Source organism: Rana temporaria, chromosome 13 (assembly GCF_905171775.1).
Source record: "Rana temporaria chromosome 13, aRanTem1.1, whole genome shotgun sequence".
Classification (NCBI taxonomy): domain Eukaryota; kingdom Metazoa; phylum Chordata; class Amphibia; order Anura; family Ranidae; genus Rana; species Rana temporaria.
In genome coordinates, this window is record NC_053501.1 from 51,625,637 (window position 1) to 51,645,169 (window position 19,533).

At 41.9% G+C, this 19,533-nt stretch overlaps 1 protein-coding gene across 1 annotated transcript; it reads right to left on the reverse strand.

Annotated features, from left to right (window-relative positions):
* Positions 1–48: 48 nt before the first annotated feature.
* Positions 49–16,535, reverse strand: PNN (pinin, desmosome associated protein). Its single transcript, XM_040333562.1, has 9 exons — positions 16,336–16,535; positions 8,720–8,797; positions 8,053–8,121; positions 6,813–6,885; positions 6,635–6,729; positions 5,493–5,568; positions 2,834–2,989; positions 2,392–2,530; positions 49–1,663 (listed from the first exon to the last, which is right to left on the reverse strand). The coding sequence occupies exons 1-9, from the start codon at positions 16,446–16,448 to the stop codon at positions 231–233; spliced, it is 2,232 nt and encodes a 743-aa protein (XP_040189496.1). The 5' UTR covers positions 16,449–16,535; the 3' UTR covers positions 49–230.
* Positions 16,536–19,533: the final 2,998 nt, after the last annotated feature.

The following is a 19,533-nucleotide window of genomic DNA, read 5'->3' on the forward strand; positions in this document are numbered from 1 at the left end:
ATGGATATTTATTAAAATGGAAGGGGAGCAAATAACGAGGCAAAGATGTGGGAGAGAAATCTTTTATGGTTTTATTTGAAGATCTGAGCTTACATCTATGTTAAACCACCAAGATTACAAAATTATGCAAAAATAAAATAAAAATAAATTGTGCTTTCCAAAACAATTAGTACCATGCTATTGTTAAGGGAGCACCATGGAGCAACTACAGTCCAGAAACAAGGAATCTGTCAACGCCTTTTGTCTTTCCTGTCTGATTTACGGTCTCTCTCACTCCTTGAGGGTCTCTTGCCTGACCGGCTACCTTCCGAATTTGTCCTCTTGCGGTCAGACCTTGATGAGCCTTTGTCCTTGGATCCTTTGGAGTCTCTGCTATTGACTTTCGAAGACGACTTGTGACTCCTTTCTACTCCTGATGTATCTCGCCGCTTTCGCTCCGTGCTCCTCCTGCGTTTCTCGTCTCTAACATGCCCTCCTCTCCCTCTGCTCCGGCTTCTACTTTCACTGCTACTACTGCTGCTGCTACTACTGTCTCTGCTACTGCTCCCACTGCTGCTGCTACTACTGCTTGAACTGCTGTGACTACTGCTGTTGCTAGAGCTGCTTCCACTGCTGCTTGAGCTGGAACTGCTGCTGGAACTACTGCTGCTGCTACTACGACTCCTACTTTTCTCCGCTTTGTTCTTCGTCCTCCCCCTGCTCTTGCTCTTCTTCTCTTTGTGTTCTGATGAGGCAATTTGAGGTTGCTCTACTTGAATCTCAGGTGTGTTCTCAACTATTGCTACACCTTCCTCTTTTTCCACCACCCGTTCCTCTTCCACATGATAATTTGATTCCAGCCTTGTTTGAGGTGCATAATCTAATGGTGGCTGGAACATTAGATCTGGCCCTCGTTCCCGCTCTCGATCTGGCTCTCGTTTCCGCCCTCGTTCTGGCTCACGTTCCTGCTCTCGATCTGGCTCACGTTCCTGCTCTCGATCTGGCTCACGTTCCTGCTCTCGATCTGGCTCACGTTCCTGCTCTCGATCTGGCTCACGTTCCTGCTCTTGCTTTTCTGTGGAATCAGTTTCTGTGTCTGGTTCTGGCTCATTTGTTTTATCTGTTTCAGCTTCATCAAGTTTAGTATCTGAACCTTCATCTGCTTTCTCCTCAATTTCTACTTCTTTACTTTGGTTAGTCTCATCTGCTAACTCCAAGCCTGTTGACTGACTGACATCTGCTGCCTCCTGATGATCCTCATCCATACTGTCTTTCTGTCCCTCCTCTTCCTTTACTTCCTCCTCAACCTCGGCTTCCTGCTCCTCCCATTTACTGATCTGGGGCTCCTCTACTACAACTCTACCTTCTTCCTCAATCTTCTCCTCAACTTTAGAATCTTCACCATCTTCCATAAGGCTAGTCTCTTGCACCATCTCTACATCCCTAACAACATCCTTCTCTTCCTCAAAGGTGTCCTCCATCTCTATGTCATTAGACAGATTACCTGGCTCCTCAACTCTCTCATGCCGAGCCACCTTACCATCTTCTCGATCCTCCTTCTGTTCTTCATTTTCATCGGCTTGCTTCTTTTCTTCATCTTTTTCTTTCATGGAATGGCGCCTAGGCCTAGCTTCCATTTTGTTTAAATGTTCAGCAAATTCAGCTCGTCTTTTTTCAAATATACCTGAGAGAAAGAAAAACAAAAATCATGGCAAATAAGCTTACCATCCTTTGTGAACATTTATAGGATTAGCCACTTTCCACCCATAGTATGTTATAGCCTTTGAGTATCTTGAGTAACCAGCGATGCCCTGTAATGTTAAAGCAATCCCAGCAGCCAACTATCTGCTGGACTTCTTTTACAAGCAGCGGGAGAGATGACTAGCATTATGGAAGATAACTAGTTCTGGGACAGAGAGCCTATTGACATCCTCCCAGAACCCCACCACCCCAGAGCATGCATTGGGTGTGCTATAATCACTGTGCAACCCTTTATCATGTGATCAGCTGTGTCCAAATCACATGAATATTTATACTGACAATCAGTGCACATCAGTGAAGAAAATTTACTTTTTTTTTTTTTTACAAAACAGTTTTCCCCAAAATGTCGTGTTTAAAGCTATATACAAAAAAAAAATTCCCCCCTTACATACTTGCACCTCTGTGTATACTCCATGTGTAAACATGTGTTGTGTATCTGTAGAGATACACATCAGGGCTAAATAAAAGAAGGTGATTTGTCATGGAAAATAAAGCTTTGTTGGGAAATAAATAATAATAAAAAAAAAAGTAACTGGTTCCTAGATTATTAAAAAAAATTATATATATGACAAGACTTAATTTTCCACTCTTTACAAAATGTGAATCGATAGTGACAACATGGACGTAGGCAACAAGAATCAGGTAACTTACCATTCATCTTTTTCTGCGACTCCTCATGCAATTTTTGTGTTGGTGGGCACATCCTGCTAGGTATGTAAAATAGGTGGGGTTTTGTTTTCGTTCTTATATATTTGATAATTTTGACATTGTGTTCATTCCACTCTTCTTGCTAAAAAAAAATAAAAAAATAAAAAAGTTCAAAAGTTAGAACGAGAAAGACATTTAGCAACCAATGCTACTGCAAATCCCCATGCACTACTCACATTTGTGTGCATTTACTGCTGGCACCTTTTTGCATTTCAAGTTTATTATATATTTTATATTACACGCACACTCTGTTCTGTTTCTTACTCGTATTTGAAAATTTGTCCATTGCATAATTTGTATGCACCGATGGCCTTTTCAGTGCACAGCATTATGAAAAACCAGGAAAATATTTGTCAAAGAAAAACCTTTAGCTGCATTTACTTACCAAGTGTGCCAACTCAACTTTCTGCTCCAATAGTCGCAGCTCAGTTTGCTTGGCCCGTCTTTCCTCAAAAAGCCCTCGACGTTCATTTTCCACCTTTTTCTTTTCCGCTTCTGCCTGCACTTCGAGCTTTTGTTCAATTTCTTGACGTCGCTTTTGCTATGGTAAGATAAACAAAAAAAAGACTTGGAGTCAGAAGCTAGTTTTTGTAATGGTGTATATGATATGGCATACACAAACAAGTAGCCACAATAGGATTATAAAATGGAAAGAACAATCCACAACAACCAGTCACAGATTGATCTCTACCTAGCTGACAGATATGTTGACTCTCCATCTGTGCATCAAGATAAACACAATACATAAAGTTAAAAACAAGTATTATAGCAGTATTATTGGCCAGTACCCAATGGCGCAGACTGTTCGTTGGGAATATCTCTACAAGCGTTTTGACCGATGTGGAAGAATGCAGCACTACAGCTGGATTGCACATTCTGCCATTTGTCTGAAGTCTGTGCACACTAGCCCTTAACCTCAATAAACCAGTTTGCATGGTGTTGTGTACTTTAAAATGCACACAACAATGGCCATATGGGAGAATAGGACATGGCCATTTTTTTTAAAGCAAAAAGGATACGGACACAGAAACTATTGTGAGGTTAATGCATTGAGCAAATTATTGAAAGCCCTGCATAAGGTGGCCGTAGACACCCCATTATTCAAAATGCTCATCTGTGTAGTCAGGTCCACACTGTGCCTTTAGCCTCTGGATCCAACTGACCCAGTTGTATCCACTTATGCACACTTCCTCTGTTAAAGAAGCATCGCCAAAAAAATAAATACAAAAAAAAAAAAAAAAAAAAAAAGGTAAGCTAACGGGAGCAGCATTGTGGGATAGCTGGCCTGACAATACTGAACAGAGTGTGTGTGTTACACAAAATTACACACATTTCTCCTCCCAATTTGCCAGAGAGAACATGCGGCTCTGCTGTGAATTAGGGCACTGTGCTTTGGTAGCTTCTGAAAATTTCCTGCATGCAGCATTGTCCTTATATATCCAAGCCCCCATTCACACTTGTGCAACTTGTCATGTGATTTTGGACCCCAAAGTAACACGACCGGTCACACCCCATATTTCCCAATGAGTATTGCTCAAATCTGCACAACTTAAGGTCACAGCTACTAACCGACTGCCGCCATCATACTGCAGCAGGTTGGCACGGCTGTGCGAATCTGCGTGGGGGGGGGGGGGGGGGAGTCGGTCGCTTTAAGAGCTCTATGGGGCGTCCACATGGTGCAACGCCGGAGCAGACACGCGTGGCCATGATGTCTGCCGGCGACCAGCGATCGCTCCAGAGAGACGGAACGGGATCCGTTAATGTAAATGGACAGATTCGCATTCTGTCAGGGAAGTAGAGATCTGCTATTCCTAGTATTGAGGAAAAGCGATCTCCCTCTACTCCCTCTTAGTACACTGCCCCCACAGTTAGGAACACCTCCCTAGGGAACACATATAACCCTTTAATTGCCCCCTAGTGTTAACCCCTTCCCTGTCAGTAACATTTATACAGTAATCAGTGGCTATTTTTTTTTTTAGAGACGATCGCTGGGAAGAAAAAATAAAACGGATATTCACCATTACAGGAAAAAAAAAAAAAAGTCGTAAATCTATCTCCTATTTTGTAGGCGCTATAACTTTTGCGCAAACCAATATATGCTTGTGATTCCCCCCCACCCCCCCAAAAAAACAACATGTAGAATACATATTGGCCTAAACTGAAGAAATTTGTTCTTTGGGGATATTATAGTAAAAAATATTGGCTTTCAAAACGGTCGCTTTTTGTTTATAGCACAAAAAATAACCACAGCGGTGATCAAATACCACCAAAAGAAAGCTCCATTTGTAAGGGGGGGGGGGGGGGACATAAGTTTGGGTACAGCGTCGCTCACGCAATTGTCGGTTAAAGCGATGCAGTGCCGTATTTGCAAGAAATGGCCTGGTCATTAAGGGGAAAATCCTTCCGGGCCTTAAGTGGTTAAAGTAGGTCATGCACTTCTTTGGTACGACTTGAGGGCCGTAGACTTACATGTAAACCCTCAAGAGTTGCACCTGCATGATATACTTGCGACTTGGTAGAGTACACTCACATTGGTGAAAGCTAAAGTCATACTGTAAAGTTGCAATGGAAATCGCACAATTTTGAAGTTGCACAAGTGTGAATGGACTCCTCCAGTTCTCTTTCTTGGAAATGCTTTAGTGTAGACGCCACCAATACCCCACCACCTTCTATACAGGAGAGAGAAAGTAGAAACTGTTAGCATGCATTGCTGTGAAATGTTTGAAGGTGAAGAGGAGCACTTCCATTCACAAAAAAATAAGCCCACAACAGCACAAGTCAGGTACTAATCACTTGCCAGAGAGACTTGTGCAGTAGCTCAAGTGTGCTGCTGTTGACTTTTTTTCCCCATTTGTGAATGAAAGCTCTCCTCTCCAGGCACAATCATTCACAACACCACAAGCTAACACTTCCAGGCTGGGTCTAGGATCTAGTAGGCAGGGAACACCATTATAGAATTTTCTTGTTTTCCCAGGCACTTGTGATTTGTCCCCTGAAATAGATAATATTTAATAACAAATAATAGTTTAGTTTTAAACACCTACTCTTTCTGTAGCAACATTTGATTCTTGCTTAAACTTTTGAAGGGTACCCATCAACAGGCCAAATATTCGCCGATTTCTACAAAAGGAGGAAAAAAAGAAAAAAAGAAAAAAAAAAAAAAAAAAAAAAAAGTATTACAGCAGTCATTTAAGGTTTTATTAAAAGAAAGCCATCAATGAGAACATCTTTAAATTGTCAACAAATTTCAGCTGTCTTCCTATTTATGAACACTGCATGCTTCTTCGTCTGGTGGCTATTCCCTAGTGGCAAGCCCAGCCCTTCAACTAAAGGTTTTTCTTTTGCTTTCTAACTATATTCATACCCGATGTTGAAGTGCTCCAGCAGTGCAATATTTATGAGAATCACCTTTACCGTGAGCAGCTGACCACTGCCTAGACGTGGGTTCTGATGTCTACCAAGCACTCGCAGGCAACATGGTAGAATCCCTTATGAAGATGCAAGGTTTCAATCCCTTCATTTTTGTTTTATTATTATGTAGGATAGAAAAGGATCTTCCTGAACCAAGCTTGGAAAAAAATAAAAAATACTGCTTAAAATTGCTCAATTGGCTCCACCATTATTCACCCGAATTGTGGGTTCAATTGGAAAGCCATATGAACCCTGCCGACCTCTGCACCTTTCCCTGGAACCAACTGTACGCCAAACAGGCTCCATGCTCCCCCTGGTTTAACCCGACAGACTCTCCACATATGGAATCACCCCCTACCTTCTCTTAATTTATCGACGTATTATGGCCCCATGACTTTTTGTACCCAGCCCTTTGATCTACAGGTTTGGACTCTGGTGTAAGCAGGGCCACATATGGCTTCTTCATGTTCTACAGTCAGATCCATCATTGACTATGGCTACCTTGTCTCACTGTTCCCCTACATAAGCCTACATAGCGGCTACAGGCCTTTACTTCTATCGATTCCCTCGCGGCCAGATATACTCTTATCTTGTCCGCTGCTAATCCAGACCTTTCATCGTATACGTGGACCTGGGAGAAGAAACTTCAGTAGACAGTGGCTATGGGGGGCACAACCAGAAGAGGTGGAGCCAGAAGCACCGGCGAGGGACCCGAAAAAAGAGGTCTGGAGCCAGGAAGGTAAGACTTTACACTTTAAAAATACTTTCTGCTAACCTCTGCTTTCCCTTTTCATCAATAGTTTGGTCCTGGATAAGATCTCGACGTGTACGTTCTTTGGAGGTAGCAACAACGGAGGATTGCAACGCCGGCTGAAACATAAAATAATGGTTACTACCTACAGTCACATACAACAGAAGGTTGGAAATTCTCAGTTCACAATGGTATTACATACTTTTTTATCGTCCTCATCCTCAGCGTCGCTTTCCTGGCGTGACTCTCTCCTTTGCCGACGATCCCCGCCCAGCCTGCAATCATTTGCCAAATTCATGGTTACATATAATAAAATTTGAATGAAGTAGGTCTAATCTACACTAGTAATATAGTGACTGGTCAGTACAGCCAGTCCAAGCCTAAATCAGCAGTGTTGGGATTACATTTTAACTTTCTCCTACTGTTGCCGTTTCTCGTGGAGTGCCGACACTGGTTCAATTCCTGTACTTGGCAATGTAAAGTTAAGACATGAGCCATTCATCCAAAAGCCTGGGATTCATCCAAAAGTCTCCAGGACATTTGAAGCAAACATACAGATTTTCTACACGGTTTCATTCCTTGTTTAAATGTGTACACAGATCATTTTAATTTGGTCTTTAAAAGCAATTTGCAGTGACCCAATTTTCAACAAATTGATTTCAATTCTTTGTAAAATTAGGCAATTACCAGCAAGTGGTCATATTGCTGACCAGGAAAATCATCAGTGCAGTTTATCCATCAGCATTTCTAGTTCTGAGCATCCACACCAACTTTCCTGGCTTGGGCCATATCTGTGCCGGGTGTGTATAAGTTGCAGCATTCCCACACCTGCATGCAGCCACACAAAACGTGATGCTTTAAAGAAAATGCACATGGGTGCATTTAACTTAATGGCAATCCCACGCTGCCATGCCCACGCAGTACTCAGAGCCACAGAATTGTGAACTGAGCCTTAAAAGGAGAAAGGAGAAGAATTAAGATCATCACCTTCTTTCAAAAAGAGCATTCAAAGGGAAAGGAGTTTGACTATTTTTCTACACAAGTCAAATTGTAGTAATGCTCTCAATAAAGGCAGTAACCTTGAACTTTCAACCCACTGTAGCTTTTTAATCTGGCTAGATGTTCAATTTTTTTTTTTATTCCGTCAGCCACCTAAAAAACGTAAACTTTAAAGCCTCGTTCACACTATACATGCAGAAAAACCCTTAGATTTTACTTGCAGAGACAAAATTTACATCAGTTTTAACGCACGTTTTAGCAAATTGTATACATGTTGCAGATTCCTGCACATAAATCTGCACAGGATACTAGTGCTGTGGTGTGAACAGGGCACATAGAAAACAATTGTTCTTGCAGAACACATACAGAAAAACTCATGTTTCTGCACATGTGAACAAGGCCTAACTGGTACCAGTACATGTGAAAAAAAAAAATAGACTTACCTGCTCAGTGCACCTTCAAAGTCCCGCTGTTTGGCTGGGGGTCCTCCTCCACCTTCAGAGAGTCCACGCCTAGCAGAGGAAAAAGAAGAACTGGTTATTTTTAAATCCTAGAAGAATAAGCACAGAATCTTCACTTTAAGCCTTTGTAGTCTGATATTTGTGGTGCGAGTGGGAACCAGCTTTACATGCCTCTGAAGATGTCCCTTTTCCTGACCATTAACTGAAGAGTTTTCAGAAGAAATTAAAGGGAAATTGGGATGACACCGACTGTATATTGGTGCCTATTTTTCAACAGTCTTAAGTCCCTTGCTGACATCTTCTACCCAACTTCTTCAGTGTCGGGCTGCAGCGCTCTTTATTGGCCAGCATGGGATGACCTCACATCTGCACAGGAGTGGTCAGTCAGTCATCTGGCACACAAGCACCGAGCCAGAATGTAAACTGAGCTGTGCTTTTATGGATTTAATAACACGAAGGCCAAAAACTCCTTCAAACTGAATGCTGCTAAACTGATTTTTATGCCGATTCTTACTCTTAGACAGTATCCATAAGTTGCCCAAATCATTCATGCCAGCTCTGTACAATGAAGCTGGGATTCTCAAATGGTGTGCCCATTAAGCCCTAAACACAGGTACAGAATTTAAAGATAAAATGGATAATCACTTACCGTAGCACAATGCCACCACGACCTCTACCTCCAATCGCATTTGGGCCTGTGACAGTCAGTCTTCTTGCAGGTGCAGGCCTAAAATACAACATAAGCAATTAGGTACAACAACTTTATCAAAGTATAAACTAGTTTTCTTATTTATTCTGGCAAGCCGCGTTTCTGTTCTGCAATCATTTTATTCTGAACGCTTCACAGACCAACTAGCTTTTCTATGACGGCTTTATTCTACCAACTCCATAGAAGACACTCGTGTGAAAATAGCTTGTCTAGGAAGTACAAAATTCAATAACTGTATAAAATATCTATATCTCACTAAATATAACCTAGCAAATGTGGACTACTCTCCAACATATTCAGACTAACAATTTGTAATAAAAAAAATAAAAAAAAATCATATATAAAGTTATAATATGGTAGCTCATTGTGGCTTTGAAACAGCTGCAATATTGTTCAACCCTTTCCACCAGCACCTCCCAGTCCCTTTATGGGGTTTCAGATTATGGGATTTGGGGGGGGGCGGGTTTATGATCATGTGACCACCATTACCAGCTATCACATGATCAGAAGCTTTCAGTTAGCCAAGGTAACCGTTTCGGGAGCGCACTCTCGGCACAGCTGTGACTGCAAATTGGTAGGCAAAATACACAGCCTCTTGGCGCCAAGGCCCACTCACTGATAGGCTGCATATTTGCATACTGTTGGCACCTAGGGGTTAAATTGTGTATGAAAATTTAAATGAATTAGTGTTGCTAGAGGAAATAAATTTGTGTATTGGCTTTTTTTCTGAATACAATGACAGGAAAAAGTATATGAACCTCTTGGAGTTAACTTGTGTTCTGCAATAATTTGCCATAAAATGTGATCTGATCCTCAGAGTCACAACGATAGACAAACAGCATGTTTAAAGAGGATCTTCAGTCTTGTCCCATCCCACCATTCCTCCCTCAAAAGTTTTGATTTGCTCATGAGGATTTCCTGCATGGGCACGCATTTCTTACTTTAAAGTACCCTAAAATGAAATGGAGTCATCTGGAACTGCCGGGGCGGATAAAAATCAAATGAATGATCAATTTCTTTTTTCAATAACCACTTAACGACCGCCGCATGTACATATACATCCACAGAATGGCACGTACAGGCAGATGGGCGTACCCGTACGTCCCTGCCTAGACGGTATATGCGGCAGTAGGAAATCGTCTGGGAGCGATCCGAGATGAGGGGGCGGCTATTCGTTTCTAGCCACCCCCTCGCGATCGCTCCCCGGAGCTGAAGAACAGGGAGAGCCGTATGTAAACACGGCTTCCCCGTGCTTCACTGTGGCGGCTGCATCGATCGTGTCATCCCTTTTAAAGGGAGACACAATCGATGATGTCAGACCTACAGCCACACCCCCCTACAGTTGTAAACACACACTAGGTGAAACATAACTCCTTCAGCACCCCCTGTGGTTAACTCCCAAACTGCAACTGTCATTTTCACAATAAACAATGCAATTTAATTTTTTTGCCGTGAAAATGACAATGGTCCCAAAATTGTCCGCCATAATGTCGCAGCCACGGAAAGAAAAAAAAAAAAAAAAAAAAAAAAAAAAAAAAAACGCTGATCGCAATAAAACTATCCCCTATTTTGTAAACACTATACATTTTGCGCAAACCAACGGATAAACGCTTATTGCGATTTTTTTTTATACCAAAAATATGTAGAAGAATACGTATCGGCCTAAACTGAGGAAAAAAAATGTTTTATATATTTTTGGGGAATATTATAAAAAAAAAAAAAAAAAAAAGTTAAAAATATTGCATTTTTTCAAAACTGTCGCTCTATTTTTGTTTATAGCGCAAAACATATAACCGCAGAGGTGATCAAATACCACCAAAAGAAAGCTCTATTTGTGGGGGAAAAAAGGACATCAATTTTGTTTGGGAGCCATATCGCACGACCGCGCAATTGTCTGTTAAAGCGACACAGTGCCGAATCGCAAAACCTGGCCTTTTAGCTGCATTTTGGTCCGGGGCTTAAGTGGTTAAATGCTTTTGGAGTAAAAAACCTAAATCTAGGTTTTCTATTTAAGATAAATTAATACATTTATAATTTTGTTTATTCAGCATGAAATGGAGCTTAGTTATGTAGCATGAGGTTGTATATTCTGCAACATTTACATATTTGGTAAAACTCGATGAATACAAGTTCTGCAAGCTGAGATAACATGCACTGCATTGATGCATTCAGTTTCACAGTAGCCATGAGATAAAGTTCAGGAATATTTATCTATCCCATTGTCTTGTAAATCTATGTGCACTACAAACTGATTGAATTGGTTCTGATAATCGCTGTTTTACTAACCTGACAGCTTATTATTCTAAATAGGAAACCTTGCTTTTGTTTGCAAATATTAAAGATTCTAAATGCTGACATTCAAAGAGCTCCTGTCATTTCAGATCCACCATAACAGCGCCTGTTAGCGGCATTCACTCACCTGCTGCTGCCACGTCCCTCACCGCGTTGTTTTACTGTCACATCACCAGCTGTCCCATTAAAGTGAATGGGACCATCGAGTCAACAGCAGGTCAGAGGACAGTTGCTCTTAAAAATATTTAAATTAAGCATTTTTTACTATCCATTTAAATAGACTTGATTTAAATCAAAGCCACCTAGAGAACTGCCACGACCTTTCATACTTTTTTGCCCTTTGCTACTTGACTGTAAATGTTTGCGATTTAAGCTTTAACCTACTATATTACAAACTGAAAAACTCAATAAAATTGTTGTGAAATAGACAGGAATGGGACTACAGAGTCAGAAGAGAAGTGCCAAATTGCAACAATGGTAAACCCCCCCCCCCCCCACACACACAATGCAGACCTAGCTACGTTGGACAGGGCACCCCCACAGTAACACCATGTGTGGCGAGTATATATGAAAGAAAAACAAGCGAGCCCCCCAAAAGGATAAACAATTTGTGAAACCAAAACACGCAGTGGATAAGATTCTGTGACAATTGTTTTTTTGACTAATAATTGTGAATCCACCACCATATAAAGAGCACGCTTACCACAGTCACAGTAGTAGGATCTCATCACTGCGTGTTTAGATTCACAAATTGTTTATCCTTTGGAGGACTCAGTGGTTCCAGTCTTTGATTTTGGAGGACTCATTTGTTTTTCACGATCATTGTGATATTTGTCATTATGTATTATAAGTTATATGCTAGGTAATATTGTTGTAATTAGTGCGCAGCTCCTGTTTGTTATATCTGTTGTGTCTCTCAATTGAGCTGCAGCCATATTTAGGTTTAATATACAGCGCAGTTCTGTTTTTGTGCACAATAACACAACATGCATGCTGGAATAAAATGCTGCTTTGTACTTTTAACTACTTCAATACCGCACGCCGTCATATGACGTCCAAAAAGGGGATCTCTTATTCCGGGAGGACTTCATATGACATCCTGTACTTTGTGCGGGGATATCTGAATGATGCCTGTACCTAGAGGCATCATTCAGATATCATGTTGTTCCGGCGGCGATCCTGCGCATCATAAGAATGATCATAGCGGTTGTTCCGCCGCTTGATCGTTCTTATAGGCAGCAGGACGGGACATGCCGCCCCTCCCACCACCATCCGGTGCTTCTCCAGGCTCTCCCGTGCCATCGGGGGCCCGGAGAGATGATCACCGTGCGCCGGATGGGAGGCATAGAGATGACTGGTGACCAGATGGTCACCAGTCATCTCTATGACGTTGGAGGCCCGGGCGCGATGTGATGACATCACGCCCGGGTACCCGTAAGTACCACAATTGCGGCTAGTTAGAATGAGATCTGTGATTTATTTTTTTCCACAATCTCATTCTTTCCAGCCTGGAGAGATGTGGGGTCTTATTGACCCCGCATCTCTCCTTAAAGAGGACCTGTCACACACTATTCCGATTATTACAAGGAATGTAAACATCCCTTGTAATAGGAATAAAAGCGATCAAAAAAAAAAAAAAGCGATCAAAAAAAAAAAAAGTGTCAAAAATAAATATGTAAAAAATAAAATAAAAAACAAAAAAAAAAAAGTTAAAACGCCCCATGTCACTGGTAGATCGCGCTCAGAAGCGAACGCACACGTAAGTCCCGCCCACATATGTAAACGTCATTTAAACCACACGTGAGGCGTCGCAGCGTGCATTAGAGCGTTTGCAACAATTCTAGCACTAGACCTCCTCTAACTCTAAACTGTTAACCTGTAAAAATTTTAAAGCGTCGCCTATGGAGATTTTTAAGTAACAAAGTTTGGCGCCATTCCATGAGGGTGCGCAATTTTAAAGCATGACATGTTGTTAGGTATCAATTTACTCGGCGTAACATCATCTTTCATATTTTACAAAAAAAATTGTGGTATGGAGGTGGGTAAGCCCTGTATTGAAGTGGTTAATGAAAGGGGGGGGGGATAGAGACAGCCTTTCAAACTGTGCACCCTGAATCACCTCAAACAACTCAAGCTCAATGGCATAAGTGATAAAAATAAAAAACACAACTGTGGTTTCATACTGAGCTCAAAACAAACACATCAAATACAAACCATATAAATAAGCAATAAGAATAATGAAAAAAAATGTATATATTTAAAAACCGATAAAAAAATAAATAAAAAAAAATAAAAAAATTGTGCAATGTCCACACACCACCAAAAAAAAGGTCCAGGTGATAGTGATATCTTCTTAAAAATGAATCCAACAAGTGTGTAATCACGAGTGCTTTCTTCCACCACCAAAGGTGACACATGACAGGAAGTGTCAGGCAGAAAATCTCCAGGGTACCGGTTCACGAAGTAGAACACCCGACAGGTAGTAGTATGGTAAACCACAGACACAAAACAAAACAGGAACTCCTTGTAGTGTAGTAAGTTTATAACATTTTCCATAAACAGCTAAGCTTGCATTTCCGACAAAGTAAATCAAGATACACTCGAAAAATAAATAAACTAAAAAATAAATAAAAATAAAACGCAGGGGCACCGATTGCGTTCCAAGGAAAAGGCGGAAGCAACGTGGCACGTATTACCCAACCCACTTCGTTAGTGGCGTCCGACATCAGGGGGGTCACGTGACTTGTCTGTTTTAGGGCATTGGCAGCTCATTAAAAATGGCTGAATAAAAGAACTAAGACATCCAAGTCTATCCAATACATTAGAAACCCCTGGGCGTAAAAAATGTTTCCATATCACTGTAGCCCTTACACAACAACATGCTCCTACAATCAAGTAGGATGGGCAATCGGCCCATAAAAATATAGAACTGAATGATCCAGAATTTCCATCTCGGTGTATGACTGTACAGCACCCAATGTGATCTGCAATGCAATTCATCCGATAGGCCTAATTCACAAAGCTTCAAAGTGGAATTTCTTGCTCTCCAACATTGACCATTTCTAATCCTTATGCTAGCATTAGTAAAGAGATAAGAAAGTTCGTCAGATTTACTTGTTTTCATTTTTTTTCTTTTTACTACAGATGAACCGTAAATTCGGCAGCCGAAAATTGTGTTTTTGGCCAATAAAGAAAAAATGTGCCAATAATGGCACTAAAAACGCACACCGTTTCCTGTGATTTTACTGTGCTTATGGTGTGTTTTTCATAGGTCAGGTCATGCGATTCATAGATTTTTAATCACTTGCATACACCAGACTAATGCACAAAAGTTCTCTCCTACATGTTAAAATCTGCATATTTTTGCTAGAAAATTACTACGAACCCCTATATTTTTTTAAGCCCTAGAGAATTAAATGGTAGGTGTGTCACACTGTATTTGCGCAGTGGTTTTACAAAGAGCAAATTCACAAAAGACACTTTAATACCGGGCACTTTCGCACCTTCCAGAGCAGTCGCTGTTTAACAATTGCGCGGTCAGTCTAAACTGTACCCAAACTAGATTATCATTTTGTTCCCACAAATAGAGCTCTCTTAGTGGCATTTTTGATCACCTCTGCGATTTTTTTTTTTTTGCTAAGCGAAAAAATAATAATAATTATATATATATATATATATTTTGTTCATTATAACATTTTGTAAATACGTTTTCTCCTTCACTGGCAGGTATTTTTCAATGGCGCAGATTGGCAGCTGCCTGGGCACTGATTGTTTATCATCGCAGACCACCAGGGATGCCAATCAGCACATACCCCCCATTAGGAGAGCAGCCGATCGGCTCTCCTCTACTCGCATCTGTCAGGCACGAGTGAGGAAAAGCTGATAAACTGTTCTTCCCGTTTACTATTTTCCTATTTATTGATTGGACACGGCTGATCATGTGGTAAAGAGTCTCTGTCAGAGACTCTTTACCTAGATCAGAAGTTGCGGTGTGTCAGACTGACACGCCGCAACAACGATCGCCACAGGCGCGTGTCGGCATTTATCATGCTAGACGTCACATGACACCTATCCAGGATAACTGAACCACTTCCCAGCTATCATTCTGCTATAGGCCAGGTGGGAAGTGGTTAATGAATTTTAACACAATACCCACATTTTTAAAAGAGATAGATAGATATTACGCTAAGTAAATAGATACCAAACATGTCGCGCTTTAAAACTGCGCGCGCCTGTGGGATGGGGCAAATTACCATACATTAAACCAGGGCTCGACAAATCCCGGTCGCCAGGTCTTCCTCGTGTGAGCTGGCGCCATCTGGTGGTGGCCGTTGGCATTACAAGTTAAACAGCAATTCTAATGTCATTTTTCACCATTTCACACAGTGAAAGGATCAACATCAGTTCCTCTCACTGTGTCCGAGGAAGCCAATGCTCCAGGTTGCACCTTTAACTAAGGCAGCGGCAGGAGGGGAGACCCGCCCCTCCATTACATGTAAACATGGCCCCTGATAAGGTGGTACAGCCAGCCCTCCTGTACTGGGCCCCGAACGCCATCATTTTCTAACAGCAAACCTGCCATAAAAGTGATCCAGCAGCTGTATAGCCGCTCCGATTACTTTTACATTGTGCAGAATCGCCTCCTGTAAAAAACGATGCTGGGATTAAGGTTGTAGCCGGTATAACCATCCTAATACGAGGCTAAACAGCTGTATTGAGGGGCTCGCATTACTGCCCCTCTGAAACCGCGACCTGCAGTACGTCTCCTCCTGATTGGCTGCTGTATGCAGGGAACGCCTGGCACTCACCAGACACGCAGCACATGCATTTGCAGCACCGCCCCATGCACTTGAATGGGTCATTCAAATAAATAGGAGCGCACTGCAACCGCATGTACTGCGCACATCTGAGGCGTGCCAGGCGGTCGCCGCATACAGCAGCCAATCAGACAAAGGCGTACCACAGATGGCAGTCCCAGGGTGACATGAAGCTGAGAATCCACCATTTATCACATTCACTGAGGGCGAATCTTCCAGCTTCATGCGATTGCTCCTCCACCAGTGAATGTTTGATGGAAGTCACATTCCCCCAGGATAGGGTATGCAGGAGCCAGAGGACTACAAGTCCCAGCATGCTGTGCGGAGCCCGGCCTGCCCTCCCTCTGCTCAGGCTCCATAGAGGAGGATGGACTCCAGGCCACGCGGCTCCTCTCCGGATCCCCTCAGGACTCCCCCACACCCCCCCCCTGCAGGGCCGCCTCCTACCTGCTATCGTTCGGATCGCGGCCGGTCAGTTTGCGGATATTCTCATCCACATTCTTCAGGTTCTCCTTCGCCTTTTCTAGTTGTTCTTGCAGAGTGCGCACGGCTACCGCCATCTTGTCCGCCCAACTCGCTTCTCAATCTCTTCCGGGTTATGGCGACGGACTGGCAAGGGATCTCGCACACTTCTCCTCGGGGTTAGCGGAAATGATGAGAGGGAGAAGGCAGGTCACACAAGCCTACACTATCCACCAATCCTGGAAGGGGGCGTGCTTTACGCTAAAGGCGCGAAATGTACGTAGACTAAGCGCAAATAATGTGGAGGGCGGGTGTTTCGTCAGATTAGACGATGCGTCGGAATGTGTAACGGAAGTGACGTTTGGTCGCCGCCATCTTGCTACACCCGCACTCCTCTATCGTAAGGATCTTGTTACACCCACCGGAGTTTTGCATTTTACACTTACTTTTACAAGTAAACTGAGTTTATATAGTGAAATACAGTACTTAGAACTCAGTCTGACTGTTTACATGTTGTATTTTAAAAGTAACAGCAAATCTGCTGCTCTCACAGGTTTGATAATCGGACAGAAGTTTGCTGCTTTTAAAATTCAACTTGTCAACATTCATACGGAGTTGTAAGTACTGTATGTCACTATTTAAACTCAGTTTACTGTTAAAAAAAGTGTAAAATGCTAAACTCCGGTGTGTGTAACAAGATGTCCGCTTGCCCCTGTTTTGTCACCTATGGCTACCCATCACAAGTGACGTTCCGCTAAAAAAATTTGCACTGCGCATGCACAACGCCGCCATATGCATACCAACACTTTGACGACAAAACAGAACACTAAAACCGTGATGGGTAGCCGAATGTGATGAAACACCGCCATCTTGCTACACTCCGCACTCCTCCACACTGAGGATACAGTGACAAGGGGACAAGCGGACATCTTTGTACACCCCCACCCCCGGAGTTGTACATTTTACACTTATTTATAATGGTAAACTGAGGTTATATAGTGAAATACAGTACTTAGAACCCCGTCTGACTGTTTATATGTTGAATTTTAAAAGCAGCGGCAAGCCTGCTGATCTCACAGGTTTGTTAATCTGACAGAAGTCCGCTGCTTTTAAAATTCAACATGTAAACAGTCAGACAGAATTCTAAGTACTGTAATTCACTATAGAACCTCAGTTTATTGTAATAAATAAGTGTAAAATGTAAAACTCTGGGAGGTGTACAAAGATGTCTGCTTGTCCCCTTCTCACTGTATCCTTAGGGTGGAGAAGTGCGTAGTGTAGCAAGATGGCGGTGATTCGTCACATTCAGCTACCCATTTTCGACAATTTTGAAAAAAAAATCTATATTTTTTACTTTTTGCTATAATAAATATCCCCAAAAAAGATATAAAAATAAAATTTTTTCCTCAGTTTAGGCCGATACATATTCAAAAATCGCAATAAGCGTTTATTGATTGGTTTGCGCAAAATTTATAGCGTTTACCAAATAGGGGAATGTTTTATTGCATTTTTATTAATATATTTTTTTCTAGTAATGGCGGCGATCAGCGATTTTTATTGTGACTGCGACATTATGGCGGACACATCGGACACTTTTGACACTATTTTGGGACCATTGTCATTTTTAAAGCGAACAATGCTATGGAAATGCACTGGTTACTGTAAAAATTACACTGACAGTGAAGGGGTTAACCAGGAGGGGGCGCTGTAGGGGTTATGTGTGCCCTAAGGGAGTGATTCTTACTGTGGGGGGGGCGTGGCTGGGCATGTGACGTCACTGATCGTCATTCCCTATGACAGGAAACAGACGATCAGTGACAGGCTCACTAGGAAGCACGGGGAGAGTTTTTTTTTTTTTACTAGTAATGGCGGCGATCAGCGATTTTTTTTCGGTACTGCGACCAGGGCCACCACCAATTATGGGGCCCCTTACACAGCTTCAGGCATGGGCCCCCTGGAGCAAAGAACCGGGGGGGGGGGGGGGCGGGGAGGGGAAGTGCTGCCGCCTGAAATTTAGAAGCAGGGGGGGCTCCCCCATGAATTGAGAAGCGGGGGGGGGGGGCCCTTTACAAGAAAAAGAAGAAATAAAGAAAAAAATATATCTGGGCCCTTTAATAAAAAGAAAAAAATGAATAAAAAGTATATATATATATTTTTAAAAGGGGGGTTGCCATCTGGGGCCCTGGGGACCTCTGGGCCCTTTAATAATAATAAAAAAATGTTTTATATATATATATATATATATATATATATATATATATATATATATATATATATATATATATATATATATATAAAACATTTTTTTTTTTTTTTTAAGAAATTACAAAAAAAGGGGGGGCGGTTGACATCTGGGCCCTTTAATAAAAAAATTAAAATAAACCTCTGGGCCCTTTAATAAAAAAAATATATAAAAAAAATAAACATTTATAAAAAAAAAGGGGGGGGGGTTGCCATCCAGGGCCCTGGGACCTCTGGGCCCTTTAATAAAAAATAAATAAATATATAAACAAAAATAAAAAATAAACATTTATATATAAAAAAAAGGGGTTTGCCACATGGGGCCCTGGGGACCTCTGAGCGATCATGCCCGCCGGGCACGGGAGTCGGGGGCGAGCGGGGGTGCACGCCCCTATTGGCTGCTGGGCGAGGTGACGTATAGGTACGTGCTCTCGCCCAGCAGAGCCAACCTGCCACCGTAGAACAGCGGCGGCTGGTCGGCAAGCAGTTAAGCTTTATTATAAGTAGGGTTGTCCCGATACCACTTTTTTGAGACCGAGTACAAGTACTTTTTTTCAAGTACTCGCCGATACCGAATACCGATACTTTTTTTAATGTCATGTGACAGTATTTTATAATTTTTTTTTTTACAGTGATTTTTTTTTTTTTACAGTGATTTTTTTAGTTTTTTTGGGGGAAGGTGGATTGTCAGTGTGTTTTTTTTATTTACATTTTATTTTTATTTATTTAAAAAAAAAAAATTTATTGCAATTGTTTTTTTTTGTTTAATCAGCCCTGTTGGGGGTCTTTGGCGAGATATCAGGGGTCTTAACAGACCTCTGACATCTCCCCTTTAAGACAGAGAAAGGGACTAGGGAAACAGATTCCCCAGTCCCTTTCTCTGCAGCCTCAGCTGAAATGAATAGAGGGAAGCTCCTCCATTCATAAACTGCAGCATCGTAA